The sequence below is a fragment of the Berghia stephanieae genome, chromosome 4 (assembly GCF_034508935.2).
Source record: "Berghia stephanieae isolate SIO BIC M18660-M18661 chromosome 4, UCSD_Bste_1.3, whole genome shotgun sequence".
Classification (NCBI taxonomy): domain Eukaryota; kingdom Metazoa; phylum Mollusca; class Gastropoda; order Nudibranchia; family Aeolidiidae; genus Berghia; species Berghia stephanieae.
The window spans coordinates 58,402,104-58,419,892 of record NC_088363.1 but is presented as its reverse complement, the minus strand read 5'-3'; the positions used below and the strand labels follow the sequence as shown (position 1 = coordinate 58,419,892).

The 17,789-nt window shown below is 33.2% G+C and overlaps 1 protein-coding gene across 4 annotated transcripts in view; it reads left to right on the top strand.

Annotated features, from left to right (window-relative positions):
- Positions 1 to 17,538, top strand: part of LOC144970914 (transcription initiation factor TFIID subunit 1-like) — a 39,786-nt gene extending 22,248 nt beyond the window's left edge. For 3 of the 4 annotated variants that reach the window (XM_078911087.1, XM_078911088.1, XM_078911089.1), the window contains exons 26-43: positions 37 to 165; positions 1,270 to 1,412; positions 1,787 to 1,961; positions 2,803 to 3,014; positions 3,398 to 3,506; positions 4,307 to 4,405; positions 4,969 to 5,061; positions 5,337 to 5,421; positions 6,145 to 6,212; positions 7,853 to 7,972; positions 8,460 to 8,552; positions 9,472 to 9,624; positions 10,223 to 10,352; positions 11,262 to 11,374; positions 12,913 to 12,975; positions 14,287 to 14,449; positions 15,271 to 15,366; positions 15,771 to 17,538. In XM_078911087.1, coding sequence (XP_078767213.1) covers positions 37 to 165; positions 1,270 to 1,412; positions 1,787 to 1,961; positions 2,803 to 3,014; positions 3,398 to 3,506; positions 4,307 to 4,405; positions 4,969 to 5,061; positions 5,337 to 5,421; positions 6,145 to 6,212; positions 7,853 to 7,972; positions 8,460 to 8,552; positions 9,472 to 9,624; positions 10,223 to 10,352; positions 11,262 to 11,374; positions 12,913 to 12,975; positions 14,287 to 14,449; positions 15,271 to 15,366; positions 15,771 to 16,027 — 2,301 coding nt within the window. In that variant the 3' untranslated portion in view covers positions 16,028 to 17,538. The remainder of the gene's footprint in view (positions 1 to 36; positions 166 to 1,269; positions 1,413 to 1,786; positions 1,962 to 2,802; positions 3,015 to 3,397; positions 3,507 to 4,306; positions 4,406 to 4,968; positions 5,062 to 5,336; positions 5,422 to 6,144; positions 6,213 to 7,852; positions 7,973 to 8,459; positions 8,553 to 9,471; positions 9,625 to 10,222; positions 10,353 to 11,261; positions 11,375 to 12,912; positions 12,976 to 14,286; positions 14,450 to 15,270; positions 15,367 to 15,770) is intronic. The other variant, XM_078911090.1, reaches the window with a different exon arrangement.
- The last annotated feature ends 251 nt before the right edge of the window (positions 17,539 to 17,789 follow it).

Genomic DNA, 17,789 nt, shown 5'->3' with positions numbered 1-17,789 from the left:
AAATGTTCTAATCCTTGTTTTCGTATACAATTTTAGCTATCCAGAGAGAGGGAGGAAACTGAGCGCAGAGAGTTGCAACGAATGTTGAGAGGTGAGCTCACAGACAAGGACAAAAAGGCCAAGAATAGTAATAATCCATCTGGCAGCAAGGAGGATGACATCATGGTATTTTTATTTGTCATTGTGATTAAATCTCTTACAACTTAATCATCTCTTTCTTCTTATCCTGATATACAGACTGTTTATCTGCTTCCGTGTGATTTTTCATCCTTGTGTAAGGGTGTGACTTGATTTTACCCCTGTCGTGGTTGGATTTGTCTATAGAAGTGAAGGAATACAAATATTATATAGGATTTTTTTCATCATGTAAATTTTCCCTCTGTGTATGAAGAATTATCATGTTGAGTTTGTTGGTTGTTGTTGTTTTTAATGTTTGTTTTTTTTTTTAACACGTAGATCATCTCTCTATGTTTTTATGAAGTATGAAAATGTCAACCATTTTATCCCTTTTGGAGAGATCTTGTGGTGTTTAGTTTTGTATTATTTTGTTGGGAAGTTTACTCCAGAAACAAGGGCAAATTTCCGATGAATCTCCTACTACTTGCTTTAATTCTATCCTCTTCTTCTTTTTGGGGTTCCAATGAACCAAGTGTGTCACAAATGCTTTTAAATAGAATCTAGATTTTATCATTCTCTTTTATTAACCCTTTTTTATCACTAAAAGCGTTGCAAGAGTCATTGAATTGAAACTCCTAAAAATGAAAAAAATTCACCTGGACTGAGTATCACAGAAGTAGTAAACAAAAAAAAATGATACTTTGACAAAATTTCATAAGGCATTCGGTTTAAGATTCTAGGAATGTTCAATATTGACATTGAACTGAACTACAGTACTTGATACCTAAATTGACATTATTTAAAATAATTTTGCCTCACCAACCAAATGTTGAAATGAAAATTACCAATTACCAGACTGAAAACAGATAAAATTGTGAGTTATTTGGTAATTAATTTACCCTAGAGACAAAGGAAAGTTTTGTCTCTCCAACATATACACTCCATTTGATCCGTTTTATCCATCTTTTATATTTATCTTTCACTCTATCATGGATTTTGAAGAATGTCTGTGCAAAGCATGGATGGACTTGTATAGATTTGCATGATGACCTATTCCTGTATCATAATTTTCTTTCCTTTTTTTATTGAGATATTTATGCAAATAAATATATGTCAAGCTATTTTCTTATGAATGGGTATTTACTATTTCAGCAACACCGTGGTCGCAAACTCAAGATAATCCGTACATTTAATGATGAGCAAGGAAGGCAATACCAGAGGTCGGAAATTGTCAGCAATCCTGTAGTCATTGATGCATATCTACGCATCAGGCAGACAAGGGACACCAATTTTATGTAAGAGACTTTTCATTTTTTTAGTTTGTAATAGCTCTTTTACCAAGTCACAGTATTCACATGTGGGAAAAGTTGATAAAGTTGTGGCAAAACTCTTATTTTTAGAATCAGATATTGCAGACAACCATTTAAACGAATTTGCTGCCTTTCAAATAATTTTAATCCAAAATATTTAGATTTCTTGAAATCATGCTCCATGCTTTTCCGTTTCAATTGTTCAATCATAAATTGTCTTTTTCTGCAAATAATTTTATGGTCCATGGTGATATCCTAAAGATTTGATGTATCTATTTTTTTATGAAATATAATATAGAAGCAAATTTGATTTAATTTATATATTATAGTTGATTTCTGATCTGTGATTTATTCAACAGCAAACAGTTTGCTGCCATAGATGATCAGCAGAAGGATGAGATGAGGAAGGAGAGGAGGAGAATTCAGGAACAGTTAAGGAGGATCAAACGAAACCAGGACAAACCCATGCCCAACACACCTCCTCCAAAGAAGAAGCCTAAGAAGGAAAAAGAACCACTCATCAAAGCATCTAAGGTATTATATTTGTAGTCCTTCAATGCCTTGAGGCTCATGGAGCCAGTTTCTGTAGTGTTAAACAGACCTTCAGACTTAGTTAAGATGTAGTCAATTTTAAAATGTTCTTCTTAGCCTGATCATCCAATCAGGGCTATCCAAGGAGAAAGTTCGGATTTCAATTTTACAAAATTATTGACTGTCTTTATATTAGATTAGCATAGTAGCCTCATCTTAAATATTAATGCGCTGTAAAACTTTTTGAAAATTTTGAAACAGAGTCCAAATTTGACAGAGTGTATTCTTTTTACAAGTTGTATTCTGTTTCCCTTTTTTTAAAAATACTTAGATAGATGCTTCTTTTTTTTAATTTAAGTGTTGTTTTATAAATTTTTATTTTTTTTGTTTTGTTTTTTAAAACGTTGATGATATCTCAGGAGCGTTGCATAGACTATTGACTGAAAGGGCCTTTTCATATTTTCACTTCAATCAACCAATGAAAATGCAATGAATTTCAAAATAATCTGAAATTGTGCTCTGATTGTTTAAGTAAAATTTAAAGTACAGCATGGCACTCAGTGTCAAAACCATCTGCATACATACCAATTGTATGTTTATTACCCCTTTTCAGATTATGTGAAATTGAATAAGCTCAATAGCATTCAAAGTTAATTTTGAATTGATGTAAACATGATTGGTTATGCCATTTACCTGTTAAGTTGTGAATTGATAATTCCTTGATTTTTTATCCCGCTTTCGATATAATTATCATGCCAAAAAAGATATCTCCCTTGATAGTTTTTTAAAAGACTAACATATTTTTAAGATTTCTTGAAGAACATTCTACTTTTTTATCCATCAGATGAAGTGTGGTGCTTGTGGCCAGGTGGGTCATATGCGTACCAACAAAGAGTGTCCCAATTACTACACACGAGGGGCAGGCATGCCAGGAGGCCTGGCTGTGGCCATGACAGAGGAGCAAGAGGAGGAAGAAGAAAAGAACTTGCCTCAAGATCAGGATCTCATCAATGTAGAGGGCACAAAGATCACAGTGTCGAAGACTCTCATTGAACAGTAAGAGTTGTCATGTTTTTAGGTGATATGGAATTTAATTTTTTCGTGGGTGTGAAATGATTTTAATTTTAATGATTTTTTTTTAATTTTCAAAACTGATCGCAAAAGCACTTCAAATGCATTTTTTTTTTGTTTTTGCCTTAAGACTTTTCACAAATATCAAGGGTTCTCATTTCATCAGAAAAAGATATTATTTAAGAATAGGAAAACATACCGTTGTTTTTGATAAAAAGTGTTTGCATGAACCATAGTAATGATTAATAGATTAAACATTCCCAACAGATGTTTACGTAACTTAACTATTTAATAACTTAGATTAAACTAGTAATAAGATCAGAGTTATAAGATTTCAATTTTTCTTTATTGCAAATTTGTTGTTTCAGTGCTCAGAACATACGTCGTCGGTCATTGGTACTCAAGGTGCCCAAACAGGCTGTGGAAACCAAGAAAAAACGTAGAGTCACCAACATTGTACATTGTGATTATTTAAAGGTAACACGTCACAAAAGTTGATATCGTCTTGTGGAAATTAGTCTGATATTAATTTTTATTTAAGTAGGAGACCAAGATTGCTTAATCTTGATTCACCAATGTTGGTTTGTATGCTTGATTCCCACATACCCATAGATATTTGTTTGGCTAAATTCAAATAAACTACACAAAACGTCCATATTAATATAAGATCATGCCTGAACAAAACTCAAGATGTAATTAACATTATCCAAGACCCATCGTATTAACATACTCACTATAACAGAGACATGGCTTAATCATAAATGTGATGAACCTATTATGAAGGCATTGACGCCAACAGATTACAAATCATTGTCTGTTTTCAAGAAATCCTTGAAAACATTTCTTTTTTGATGTCATGTACTTTCTATATTGTCTTGTGTTGATGTAATTTAAAGCACCGAGAGCCTCATTGTTGAGGATACCATGCGCTCTATTAGAGTATTATTATTATTATTATTATTATTATTGTTATTATTATTATTATTATTATTATTATTATTATTATTATTTTTTATTATTATTATTATTATTATTATTATTATTATTATATTATTTTAATTTAAAGTCTCTTTTTATTCACTAGATAGATTGTTTAGAAACTGAATGATGAATGAGGTTTTAAAACCAGTACAGTAATGTAAAAAAGGTATGCATTTTAAGCAAAAAATAATTGAAAGAAGAATTTGATTAGAAGCCTTGAAAAAAAAAAAAATTTAATGGTGCATTAGTTAAATACATTCCCTGCTCAACTTTGTGCTTTTGCCTTTATTATTCAGAAACCAAAGCAGTCTTCCAACCGACGTCGCACAGATCCCCTAGTCACATTGTCATCTATATTTGAAACCATCTTGAATGAGCTGAGAGGTTTGCCTGATGTAAGTTACAAATGTATCTGGAGGTTTATTTTACCAGTTTAGGGATAACATTTTGTATTTTGTGCAATGTTCTTAACAATTTTTTATTTTTTTTTATTTTTTTATTTTAACTAAAACTATAAAAAGTGATTATTATAGAGCAGTTCAGACTTTCCTATCAAGTGACTGTGCAAGCAATAATGCGGCATAATAGACTTCACATTTAAACAAGTTTGTTATATCTGAATTTCTAACATTTTTGTCTTTTGTATTTTTTTTTAATTTACATGCTGATTTAGACTATCTAGAGTATCCAAATTCCAAAGAATAGCTTAATCATTTTTTTATTTTTGTTCAAAGGCAATAAGGATGAAAAGAAGGATAACCCCAATTTTTCGAGAATAGTTTCATTGAACATTTCGTTTGTTTTTTTTTTTGTGTGTTTTTTTTTTATGTCTGTATCAAATAATTAATGGTATACCCAAATCCTTTCCTGGGATTTAACAAACTTTATATTTTTTTATTTTTTTTTAATTTTTAAAGATTTATTGATGATTTATATTTCCAATTTCTTTTCACTGCAGATTCAATTATTCCTTTTCCCCGTTAACAACAAAGAGGTGCCAGACTACTACAAAATTATCCAGAAGCCTATGGACTTGCAAACGATGAGAGAGGTGTGTAGAAATTGTATTTCTTGTGAATTCTAATGGCTTTTTTTATAAGATAGTACATTCGAATTCATTTTTATGTTTTATTTATCTAGGGTTTTATCAACTGCATCATGGCATTCATCTGGTTTATTTGCAAATTGCTCCTTTTTTTCTTTCTCTCATATACATTTGTTCTGAAAGAATAGTAATTTTGCTTTTCTTGTGATTTGAGGACATAATTGATAATCATAGTTGTCTGTGATTAACTTAAATGTATATTTCTAAATTATGACTTCCAGAATGTTCGACAGAAGAAGTACAGATCTAGAGAAGATTTTCTAGGAGACCTTCAGCTGATAGTGGAAAATTGCAAGTTGTACAATGGTTAGTTCTGTGATTTCTTTATATGGTCACTCAGTCTGAATTGTTGATGCACTTGATGAATATCAATGGATTTCAAATATTTCTTCAAAAGAATGTCATATTTATTGTAGGGCTGATTTATTGATATTTATTTAATTAATAATAATGGTTTGAAAGAGTTTGATATTTTTTTTTATATAATTCATTGTCATGCTCAACTGAAACCAAGTTATCCAACCTGCTACCTTGCCGAGCAAATGCATTCAAAACTGTTTTGAAAGTTTCCAAGCATTCAACATTCGGTATGTCCGATGGCAGGACATTCCAGTCATTTATTGTTCGTGGGAAAAAACCTGTGTTTGTTTGTGTCTGTTCTTATTAATGGTTGTATGTATCGTGATACATTGTATCTTCGTGTCGCATACATATCTGATTTGCTTTTTATGTAGTTTGGGATGATGATGGATCAGTTTTGGTCATTGATGGTATTTTGTAAGGTAACAATACAGGATACCTTGCGTCGATTTTTCAATGGTTTCCATTCAAGTGCCTGGAGGGAGGACATCACACATTACTGTTTATTGCAAAAGTAAAAGTGTTTATTTGTAAGTCATGTCAGCATGGCATTTCATATTCATTGACAAATATTATGTAAGGTTTGGCACCTCAAATATGCGTAGAATTAAGTTATGCTTTTTGATGATGTGAAAATAAATAATTCTTTTATATTTGTGTATTTTCCAGGTGCTCAACACATTTTGACTCTGAATGCCCAGGGATTAATGGACTTGTGTCTCAAACGTTTTGCTGAGGTGAGGAAAAGTGCTTTTAAATTGCTACTTGTTATTGATTTTATTTATTTTGTTATTTTTCGGACTTAATTTTTTTTTTTTTGATTGCTTGAATTGATTATACTACTCATGAATCTTGTTGGTTTTAATTCGGTGAAGATCAGCATAGAAACAATTTATTTTTTAAAAATTATGATTCCCTTTATTCATCCCCTGAGGGGAAATTTGTCTCTAGGGTCTATTACAAGGGAATACTGGAATAACCCAGGCATCAGTCAGCCGCAGTGCAGCACCGCAAATTGAGCTAGAGCTAGGTGACTTGCTTAAGGCCACACAGAGCAGCGGTGGGTGATCGAACTCGGTACCTTTAGGGTACGAAACAAATACCGTACTGCTGAGCCACGCTGCCACCTAGGACAAATCTGGCCCTTCACCTCATTTCAATATTGTGTCAGGATGAACCAGTCGTGAAAACGGAATTTAAATTCAAAATGACGTGATGTGACAAAATGTAATATTGTTGCAGTTTTAGTAAGCTACATATATTTTCCTCAATAAAAGTATTTTAATTTCACTTGACTATCTTAATTTAGTCTTGATAACTCAATTTTCATTGGTTCACCCGAACATAACACTAGATTGAGGCCTTGCTGTCAGAATTAATAGAAATAAAATAAAATTCCCTTTATTCGTTCTCTGGGGAAATTTATCTTTAGGCTCCATCTTGAGAAAATACAGAGATAGTGCAGGCAGCAGTCTTAGTGAAATGCTGCAAAGTGATCAATAAAGACTCAAATTCTTGCTCAAAATGCCAAAAAACAGGACTCAAACTCGAATCCCCTGGGTGGAAGCTCAATAATAATAATAATGATAATAATAATAATGGCATTTATATCGCGCATTTTCATCACTGTGTGCTGCTCAATGTATGGTACAGATAAATATACAAAATTTACCTATATAAAACGTATACCACAATGATATCAATAACAGCAGTGTTAGTAAAATCTTATCAATATCATGAAAATGTAATGGTAAAAAGGTAGTGCTTTAACAATGATTTAAAACTATCAATAGATTTTGCTTCTCTTATCCCTCTTGGCAGGTCATTCCACACAAGGGGCCCAGTGTGGGTAAAGGAATGGCTGCCATAAAATTTATAATTATAATTATTTCTAAGAGTAAGCTTCATTTTGTCAGTCGAGGATCATATATTCCTATTTGGTACATATATTTCAGGTGCTTCATCATTTAGGCTTTTAAAACAAAACAGAGCAATCTTAAAAAGGATTCTTTCCTTGACAGGCAGCTAGTGCAGCTCATACAGAATAGGCAGGGAGTGTGCCATTCTCTTGTGTCTCTTTTGTTCAATGTCTTATCTACTCAACTACCTGACCCATTGAGTGTTCTGATTTCTCTTTTTTTTTCTCTCTCTTAAATAAGGGAATGTCATTTTATTTTATCAACTGGAAATTTCAAAAGCTTTTACAGTTTCTATTTAGGTGTAAGAAGAAAATAGTTCTGGATTGTTTTCAATTTTTTAACTTAAAATATTTTTTCAGGTTTTCTGCTTTCTCTGGCACTATTTCCTATGTTTTTTCAAATTTTTATCTTGTCCTATCTTGTCTCTTAAATGTTTTGTCTTTTTTCCTCTCTCACAGAAAGAGCAAAAGCTTATGCGTCTTGAGAAAGCCATCAACCCATTGCTGGATGACAATGACCTGGTAGCATTATCATACATCTTTGAAAAGATAACACATGCTATGAAGGCGATAGAAAATGTGAGTCTGATATTGGCAATGCATTTGTCTCTTGGTTTGGGTACCTTCTATCGCATCTGTATGACTTTGGGTTCATGGGATAAAGAGAAAATGGATGAGAAGTAGATAGTTATAGAGAGTAAAAGAGATAGAGAGAGGGAGACGTTATTGAGAGTAAAAGACAGAGAGAGAGTGAGCAAGTGTTTGTGTGGATTGGTGTCAATAGACCCCCCCTCCCCCCCAAAAAAAAAAATGAACCAGCAAAAAAATATACAGAGAGAGAGAGAGAGAGGGGGGGGGGGGAATTGAGAGAGTAGTAGAGAGAGAATATACTCTGAATTTTAGAATCCAAATTTTACAAAGGAAAAGTGATTGCAATTCACGTCCCTCCGTTCATTAATTGTAAGGTATTTGCTAGGAAAACGCAAAGGTCTCTGATATAGTAATGATATAGATGCATTACATATGCATTTGTTCCATTCTCTCGTATTTTTTCTTCCTCGCCTAGTCTTGGCCATTCCACTCCCCTGTCAGCAAGAAGACCGTCAAAGACTACTACAGCCATATCAAGAAACCCATGGATCTCTCGACTCTACTAAAGGTCTGTAGATTTACTCATTAGTATTTATATTGATATTATATAAAGTATGAATGTTTTTTGGGGGGTTTTTGTTTTTTTTGTTGTTGTTTGTTTTGTTTTTCGTTTGTCTTTTGGGTTTTTTTTGCTTTTTTATTTTTGTTGTTGTTGGTGTGATTTTGTTGTTCTTGTTGTAACTTTTGTTACTGTTTTTGTTATTGCCCTTGTTGTTTACAGTGACACCAATGAAGATGACGTTTAAACAGACCACAAATGGGTTTTATTATTTTAATAACTCTCATCGACTTGTATGTTGAATCTGAAATATTGAGTCTTGATTAATGCATGCATGTTACATATAAATAAAAAATATCGTAATAGATTTTTCTTTTCAAATCTCACTTCAAGAAAAACTTGGTTACATCTCCCAATTAAATCTTTTCTTTTAATTTTGTTAAAGCTTTTCGCATCTTTATGTCAATTTACAATTAAGTGTATAAGAGATTGTCTGAACTGAAAGGCAAATAGCTTAAAATAAAATTACAACATATGAAAATATATTGAAAACCCAATCCTTTCTTTCTCCATAAAATTAAAATAAAATGTAAACCACTTTAAACAAACAAACAAAAATCATACAAGTTTCCATTCATTTCAGATGTTTAATTTCAAGTTTCAATTCTCAGTCATCTTTGTGTTACAACTCTCTCTACCCTCATTTCAAGTCCTCTCAAAATCTTATTGCAATGTGCTATTTATATTATAAGATTTATTTGTTCAAACTTACTTATTTATATTTTGATATTTTGGTTAATTTTTATGCACACTTTTGCTGTTTGCTTGTTAAATGGCGCTCAAAGTGTATCTGGGTCATTACAGCATCAGATTAACTTTTTTAATATTGTATATCTATTTTGTAATTTCCTCTGGCTGCTGACTCCAGAATGTACAAGCTCACAAGTACTTCACTAAGGACCAGTTTGTGGAAGATGCAGAGTTGATGTATACAAATAGTCTTCAGTACAATGGAGCTGACAGTCCCATCACTGATACAGCCAGAAAACTTATGGAGACCATGAAGAATGAGTTAAATGAGGTAATGAATTACCGCATTTGATACAAAACTTTTACAAGACTTTCATTTCTAAACTTTGTATATTGGTCTTATATTTTGGAGACTTGAAAATGTTTCCAAATTCACTTCCATCCTAATTCAAGCTGCTCTCTTTATTATTTTCTTTCTTATTCTCTTTTGCTTCAGTTAGTTATAGTTTCATAATGACCTGAAGCTAAGAATCTTTGTCAGAAATTTTCAAAGTAATTAAAAGTAATAAAGCTCTTTGGATTTGTTCAACTAAAATCTATTGAAAAGATTTAGCCATTTCTTGGGCTGAGGATTAAATTGTTCTTTTCTCCACTTTTGGAAGATTTTGAGATATAACACGCAGTACAATCAAATTTTAAAGGGCTTCATCTGTGAAATATCTTTTTCAAATCAGGAAATTGGCTCAAAAATTATGTACAAAAGAGTCACTGAAGTTTATATACAAATTATTAAAAAAAAATAAACTTTAAATGAATTTTTCTCAATTTGAAAAAATGTTGAGAAAGAACCACTTAATCCCCAGCCTGTGATTTGTCCGCTATTTTTCTTACGTTATCTTAAAACTCTAAAATCTGTTATGATCATCCAGCAAGAGGAAACTATAATCCAACTGGAGTCAGATATCAGGGCCGCTCAAGAGGCTGCTTTGGAAGCAGCAGCTGCTGACACAGACAGTATGACGGGTACCTCTCTCAATAGGGATGATGGTAGTATTCTGGGTGAGTATTATGGTAATCGTGATTTTGATTGTTGAAAATAATTTTATGGATGGAAACATTATTGGATTAATTTTTAAACTTATTTCTACTTTTTAGGGATCCTAATAGATCAATCGATAAAGCACTTAATTAGCACACAAATGGACTGGTTTAAAATCTGAGTAAGCCAGGTGGAAGGGGAGGGAGGGGGGGGGGGGGTCTTACCCTTCTCTCCAGATATCGTTGATTGGGTAACTGAGTCTGTTAGGTCTGGTTGAAAGTACTTTGCAATAGACTAGTATTCTATCCAAAGAGTAGCAGGCAGTTCTTATTGTTCATTTAACGCTACAGAAATCAAGATGAGTGCTAACCATGATATTTATGGCTCACTTTGATTTTCACCATTATCACTATGCTTCTCATGAATCTGTAACTGTTTTTGAAAAGTGTTGCTGGTCTCCTTTGAAAATGATGAAAGAAAATATCCCCAATATATACAAATACACAATATGACAATTATTTTTTGGCATGACCATAAAATTCTAAAAATCTCTTTACTCTGCAACAGCATAAAGTGCTTTCAATACCTTAATTTGAATATGGACATAGTGTCATATAATTGATATATGTCTTTAAAATATGTAAAGCCAGAATGGTGTATGTATTTGAATTTTTATTGGTCCCAAATTAGAATCCGAGATGAAAAGAAGAGATGGGTGTCAACTAGAGCGTACAGTCATAATATTTTCTCATTATATCCTCTGGCACCTCTTGTTGTTTAAACAATATATGGAGCTTCAATATGTGGATATTCTTCTCAACCTTAAAGAAAATTATATGACTTTATTCTTCTTACTTTTGACTGCAGGGGGTTTGATATCTTTTTCTTTTTTGTTTTTGATGGTTGAAAAGTTCCTATTTCTCCAACAGGCTTGGACACAGAAAGTCTGGATGACTTCAACACAGGGTCCAAGGAAAATGTCACCATCGTGGAAGATGGCAGCGAAGTACAAGTTTTGAATGATAGTGGGGAATATGGAAAGGTTTGTAACCTCAGTATACTAGATGAAACCATTTGTGGTACACTATAAAGTACAACAACACAAGGAAATATCCAACTGCCTCAGCACCTTAACACACATGATGACATTCTAAAGCTAAGAACACTTGCACTAGACAGAGATTTGTGGAGGCAGATTACTTACTGGATAATAGAAACAAACTCACAAACTCGAAGTGACGCACACATTCACGGCAAGCGTCCATGGAGACTGCGCAATCATATTCATTTCATTCATTCATAAAATACAAGACTATTGTTGAGGAAAACTTTTTTTTTCAACTTGTATTTTTCTTTCTTGCTTTGTCTGGCACTATTTCATACACACTTTTTTCAATTTTTATCTTACACCAGTGCCCACTCTCTAATTTCTCAAGTTGATATTTTTTAGAGATTAAATTGGAGAATTCTAATGTCTTCGTTCTCGTCCTCTCGTGATCAATGATTGTGTTTTGTCATGCAATTGATGGTTCACAGTATAAAACGCATACTCTTGTGAAGAATATAGGCATTAAATCCTGTGGTGTATTGGTAGCATGTCTAACCTGTAATCAGAAGATCTGAGTTTCGATCCCCAATAGAGGAAGACTGACTTTTGGGATGGGTTTTTTATAATTGTATTTTTCTTTCTTGCTTTGTCTGCACTGTGTCTTATCTTTTTCAGATCTTTAAGATTATTTTCTCTATATATAACTATTTCTATCTCATTTTAAATCATAAGATTTTTTTAAAAATATATAAGTAAAACCATTAAAGCCTTGTTCTAATCACTCTAAAATAGAATCAACATTTTGACCAAATACAATGATCAGATGAAGAGAACAACAATCTGAAAGCTGATAAAAATGCAGGATAACTATAGATAAAACAATTGAAATTAGTACCTGAAGCCATGCGAGATCACATGAAACAGCTGTCATTATAGAACAAAATATGACAATCCACTAAAAGAGAAGGAAAATAATAAGAATAAAGCAAAGAAGAAAATTATCTACTTTATAACAAAAAATCTGGTTTGTGTCATGCTGAAGGATGTAATCCAGCCTTTATACTCGTTCAATGATTAGGTTGTCTGCTTAGGAAACTGAAGGTCTGTAGTTCAATGTCTTATGGCTGTACTCCTTTTTTTTCTGATTTGTAATCTCCTGTATACCTGTGAAGTACCAAATCCATTTTATGTGATATTTTCATCATACATATTTAAAATATTTACTTTCTTATGCAATTTGAATATCCTATCAATTGCTCACTTGATCTATTCAATAGTCTCTCTCTCTCTCTCTCTCTCTCTCTCTCTCTCTCTCTCTCTCTCTCTCTCTCTCTCTCTCTCTCTCTCTCTCTCTCTCTCTCTCTCTCTCTCTCTCTTTCTCTCTCTCTCTCTCTCACTCTCTCTCTCTCTCTCTCTCACACACACACACATGCACACACCACACACATTACTCACACACACCCACACGCGCATGCACGCAGTCTTTTTTTGTTCTAAATCAATATTTACTTTTTGTCTGCAATTGTTTTCAGCCACCACAGCTGATGTCAGACTCTGAATTTGTGGACATAGAGGGAGATGAAGACACCACACAGGTCAGTGTGCCACATAGTAAATTATAAGTTTTATTTTTTGATTACATTTTGTTGAATGTCAAAGTAAAACCTGCATAGTTAGTGTGTGCGACTGTTGTGTGTGTCTGTTTGGCTCAGTATGAGTGTGTTTATGGTTTGACAAGTATATTGTAAAGCACTTTGAGGCTTTGGCATTTAGCGCTATAAAAGAACACTTTATCATTATTATTATTATTATTATATATTATTATTATTATATTATTATTATTATTATTATTATTATTATTATTATTATTATTATTATTATTATTATTATTAATTTTATTAGTATTAATATTATTATAATCACCGGATTGGAGTATACAAAGGCAAACAATATGTACTCCTTCAGTTCCGTAGACCCTGTAAACCCCGTAGAGCCAAAGATTTTATCCTTACTTTGTATCATTAAATGGTTCGTAATAGCCATTTGTTATCCATTGTATAGGATATTTGTAGAGAGCGATTGTTGGGTGCCTGAAGCCTGGGATCATAATAATACTAATGAAAAAGTGAGAATAGAATGGCTTTGGATGGGAGCAATACAGACAATGGGCATTTCGGGTAACCGAAACGTCCGTTGTCTGTACTGTTTCCTTTCCATTTTCACCTTTTCATTAGTATTTGTAAGATATAAATGTAACAGAGCATTTTCCACCCATCAAATATACTGAATGAACAAAAATAAAGGGGATGGAATTGCTATAGGCTATAGTCATCAACATCTCACAAAAGTAACCTGGACTTAAACCAGTTGGATGTCAACAGTTTGCTAAGTTATATAAGTTATGAAAAAGAAGCAAAATGTGAATTCCTTCGGAAGATATATGGGAGTAAAACTTATATAACAACAAAAATGTCCCAAAAAAGATTCAATAGTCTGGTGTCACATCCGCCCAGCAACAAGCAGCTTGGTTCTAAACAAAGAAAATCAGTACTTTTTATTCTTCAGAATGTATGAAAGTCAAAACATGATCAGATTTATAATGGTTTTCTCCTCTGGATACACTTTTCTGCTCGTCAGAGAAGTATTTCACAAGAGCGTCCACCATTGTTCCGATAGTTTAGGACCAGTTACTAAGTTACTATGCGTCATTACGAGGGAAATGACGTCACGACTGTTGAACCCTATTAGGAGGGCAGTTGTATTTTTCGTTTTGTTTTGTTTTATTTTTTATTTATTTATTTATTTATCTTTTTTCAACCTTCTTACTTTGTGGGTTTATAATAATCAGCTAAGTGAATCATTTCACTTTCAACATGAAGTTCACAACGAAATGTATCACTTTTCAGGTGGCTGAAGAGGATATTGCAGAAGAGGAAGGTGAGGTTGATGACGAGCTAGCCCGGGACCTCCAACTTTCTGATAACGAGGACGATGAGGAGGATGATGAGGACAATGAGATGATGGAGGAGGAAGAGGATGAGGATGAAGACATCAGTATGGAGAATATAGGTATGATACAGACTGTCTTTGTTTTCATGTTTAGGCCTTTTTCTGTCTTTTTTTCTTCTTTTTTTTCTTTTTTTTCTTCCTTTTCTTTTCTTCTTTATATCCATCTTGATAATTTTTGGGGGGATACTTGCATTCTCCAATGAAGGTGTTTAGAAAAGAATGTGATATGCGAAAAGAAAGGTAGTGAATTGCTTGGATGCCTATTATGTCAAGCAATCTTTTTCCCAAAGGCAGCAGGAATTGTTACTGTTCAGAGACCTGGATAAACTTTGTGTGGCTTTGTGGTCTTGAGGTAGGACTTGTGATTTGTAGGTCCTGGGTTTGAGTCTTGTTATGGGCAGCACAAAGTTGAGTCTTTGGAAAAGGCTTTCAAATTTTCTTGCAGTCCTTTGGGAAAAAATAACTACAAGTCAAAGTGATTACTAAGATGTGAACTGTAAAAAGATCCTATTACTTGCGGACAAGACATGCCAAATACTTCTGTGCCATCTGTCTGAATTTTTAGTGATATATTAATGTTTTTGTTGTTTTTGTTATCGGCTGAAGACAGGTTGTGATTGGTAGTTGATTCTTTTTTGAAGTTGTAATATATTCATTTTTTGTTCATTAAAAAAAATATAGATACCCTGTCAGTGACATCATTGCTTTTGTCGAGAAAAACAATGGTTGTAGCACTTTACAAGTGTTGTGTCTCATCCCACATGTTGTGTGTTGCTATTGGCATGGGACCCTTTGTAAAGCGCTCCGAGCATATTAAAACTCTAGTTGTGTAGGAACTTATGAAGAATTTTTATTTCCTTATTTCGTTTATGTTATTTCAGAAGAAGAGAGCCAGAACCCTGAAGCATTACAAGAGAGTCAAATGGAAGAAGGTCAGGAAATGTACTATCCACAGGAAGGAGAAGGAGGTGTTGATGGTATGTTGAACGAACTAGCCCTGTCATCAAATAAATGTATTTTATCTGTAAACCACTCTGTTCTTCCTCATTTTTTTTCTTCATTTTCTTTTCTTTTTTCCTGAGAAGGGAGGGGGGCGGGGGATCCAGGATTTTTTTTTTAAATTGAATATCGTTATCATGTGTTGAAAATGTTAGTTGAATGGTAGTTTTAGATACAGATTTTATGATTTTTTATTTTCTCTTTGTGGCTAAGATGTTGAAATACAGTCTTGGACTCAAACAAATACCTAAATCAGATTAGAGCCAGCAGTTAGACACCTCAACCATGTGCCCTTAGAAACTATTACAGACATACAACAACAACAACAAAATTTTAAGTAAAGAGAATTATTTTGTTATTTAAATCCATTCCTTTTCATCAGACTCCAATTTCGATCAAAATGAAGATGGCTATGAGGAAGAAGGTGACAGTTTTGACCCAAGCGAGTTCTTCAAGAACAGCACACTGGCCACAGCACAGGCTCAGGCCCAAGCCAAAAGGCGGGTCGACATCAATGACGACTTGCAAATGTCTGACGACTCAGAGGAGGAAAGGAGAGAGGATGAGGAAGATCCTTTCCCCATCATTCCTACCGAGAATCAGGCCACGGAGGGCTTTGATATTGAGGAGTTCTTTTGATAAGGAGTTTGGCAATACATAAACTTGGATTTGTTGGCATATGAGTGTATTTGTGTGTGTGTGTGTGTGTGTGTGTGTGTGTTTGTATTTGTTGAAATAGAGAGAGCAGGGAGAGAAAGAGAGAGAGAGAGAGAGATTGGGGATGAGAACCCCTACTATTGTTTTACTTCATTGCATTTCACTTATCAATCTTTTCTTACTACTTTATTGTCATTTTTATTTTATTCTATTGAGGATTTAAGATTAGAATTAACTTTTTAACGCCTTTTATTAAAATCAAGTTATATCTTTTATTTATTTTATTATTATATTTTTTCCAAGCACTGAATGTGTTAAATGCATTCTTTCCACAGTTTTGCTTTATATTGACCAATTTTTATTTTCATTTTGGTCATTAATCTATTACTTCATATTGAGGTAGATTAAAATGACCTCCAATTTGCCAAAAAGTCTTAAACCTTTCAGATGAGCCCCCCCCCCCCCCCCCCCTCAAACACCATTTCCCCTTTAGGCTAAGATCATTCATCATTCATAACTCCATACAAAAGAGTTCCTCGTTCTTGTGACAGTCCTCTTGATTGACTGTAGACCTGCGACATTTATTCAATGGACTATAATAGGCGTCAAGGGTATACCAACGAGTAATATCTGAAAGGGTTGTAGCTGAGACTTTAGATAAAGGCTTTTAGTCTAGTGGTATTACACCCGTATTTGGACCAGTAGGTCCTGGGTTAGAGTCCCTCTTTAGGTGATGAAAAGTTTAGTTCTTGGAAAAGGCTCTTGACTCAAGTTCTCTTTCTTTTCTCGACAGTAAAATGAGTACCTTGGTTGCAAAAAAAAATTTGTAACATCCCTATACAGGTGTTGTGTCTCGTCCTACATATTTAGTGTCGCTGTTGGCTAAGGACTCATTTTAAAGCGCTTTGAGCTCTGTTATAAATGCTCAGAGTTTTTTTTTTCTTTGAGCTTATGATTTTAATCTACCAATATATGATGTATAGGTTTTCTGGCCAAAAATTATTTTTTTTAAAAGATGTTCATCTGTGTATGACAGAATGGACCTTGATTACAAGAACTGAGGGTCAGATTTTTACAATCTTGAGATATCCATAACTCTCTTTGAGTTCATATGAATGGATAATCAACAAATTTATTTGATTTTCATTCATGTTGAAATTTAGCGGGTTAATTTTAAATGAAATTTACCGTTATTAATGTTTGTTAAAAGTATAATGTATATCTCGATTGGTCAGAGATTTCTGATTTCTTTTTGAAATGTAATTTTTTCTCCACTTCTTGGATTTGAGGTCCATTGGATTTTTAATAACAAAGGCAGCATTTATGTTAGAGTTTGCTGTGGAGATAGAAGGGTGGGGGGAGGGGGGGGGGGGGGGTGAATGTTGATGTCGGCTTATGTATAAATAGGATATACTTTATTGTGTATATTTGTAGATATATGTACCATGAATTTATGAATTTCATAAATGAAAATAAACACAATTTGATGAAAAGTGTTTTGTTGAAGTTGTTTATATTCGGTGTTTCTTTTTCTTTTCTTGTTTGTGTGTGTGTCTTTTCATAATTTTTTCTTCTTGTATTTACTTTTTTTTTAATTGTTTGCAATTGGAATTTAATAACAGTCCTTATATAAAATATTGCACATAACCTACTCTTCAATTTCATTTTTTTGTATGTTAAATTACACTCTGCATACATCATATAACAGTATTCCCTGGATTCTACAACGCCGAATTTCAGCACG